Source organism: Egretta garzetta, unplaced genomic scaffold (genome assembly GCF_000687185.1).
Source record: "Egretta garzetta isolate BGI_Z169 unplaced genomic scaffold, ASM68718v1 scaffold67, whole genome shotgun sequence".
NCBI lineage: Eukaryota > Metazoa > Chordata > Aves > Pelecaniformes > Ardeidae > Egretta > Egretta garzetta.
Genome location: NW_009260340.1, coordinates 46,431 through 47,238, shown reverse-complemented (window position 1 = coordinate 47,238; position 808 = coordinate 46,431). Strand labels below are relative to the sequence as shown.

General features: G+C 66.3%; 1 protein-coding gene across 1 annotated transcript in view; it reads right to left on the bottom strand.

Annotated features, from left to right (window-relative positions):
- UTP4 (UTP4 small subunit processome component) overlaps window positions 1-808 on the bottom strand; it is a 4,326-nt gene that overhangs the window by 1,534 nt on the left and 1,984 nt on the right. The window contains exons 7-9 of the mRNA XM_035898031.1: window positions 674-796; window positions 366-525; window positions 2-52 (exon numbers count right to left, since the gene is read on the bottom strand). Coding sequence (XP_035753924.1) covers window positions 2-52; window positions 366-525; window positions 674-796 — 334 coding nt within the window. The remainder of the gene's footprint in view (window position 1; window positions 53-365; window positions 526-673; window positions 797-808) is intronic.

Sequence of the window (808 nt, the reverse complement as noted above, 5' to 3'; positions counted from 1 at the left end):
CGCCAGGGCCCCCCTGTGCTCGGCGCCAGCAGGTAAACGGCCTCGGGGGACCCTGCGGAAACACCCTCACCAGCTGTAACACGTGCTCAGGCTTGTGAGGCACGAGGAGCCCCAGCCCCGGCCCCAGGAGACGTCTGGACCCGCGTGTCCCCCCCCGACAACCTGGGTGCCCCGCTCCCCTGCCCGTGCCAGGACGTGAGGGCAGCACAAACACAGAGGCTGATGCAGGGAAGGACCCACGCACCCCAGAGCAAGGAAAGGGACACACGCTTGGCCCTGCACACCCCTCTGCACACCCACAGCAGGGACAGGACTTGAAGCCCAGGGGCCCCTCTGCACCCCCCTGGCTCCCCACCATCCCGAACCTGAGGGCGGCTGAAACGTGTGTAGGTGTTTGCAGCCCCCTCGCTCCAGCAGCTGGAGGACATGGACGGAGCCTCGAGCGGCAGCGACGAAGAGCCTGCTGGAGTCGGAGGAGAACTGGAGCTGGTAGGCAGGGAGCAGCAGCTTGGGCACTTTGGGGACCTTGAAGGGGGGAGAAAGCAGCGCTGGCAGCACCCTCCCCCTGCCACCCTCGCTCCCCATGAGCAACGTTGGCCGTGCTAGCCCCCTGGGACCCCACAGCCACCCATCACCCCTTCCCAGCAGCGGGGCAACTCATCACCCTCCTCACCTTCTTGATACTGACACCATCACCCTCGTATTGCACTCGGTAGAGGTGGAAGCGGGAGGCCGTGGAGTAGGTGACCCAGCTGCCACAGGGCGAGACGCAGCTGCAATAAATGTGCTCCGGACCCTGGGCAGGCAG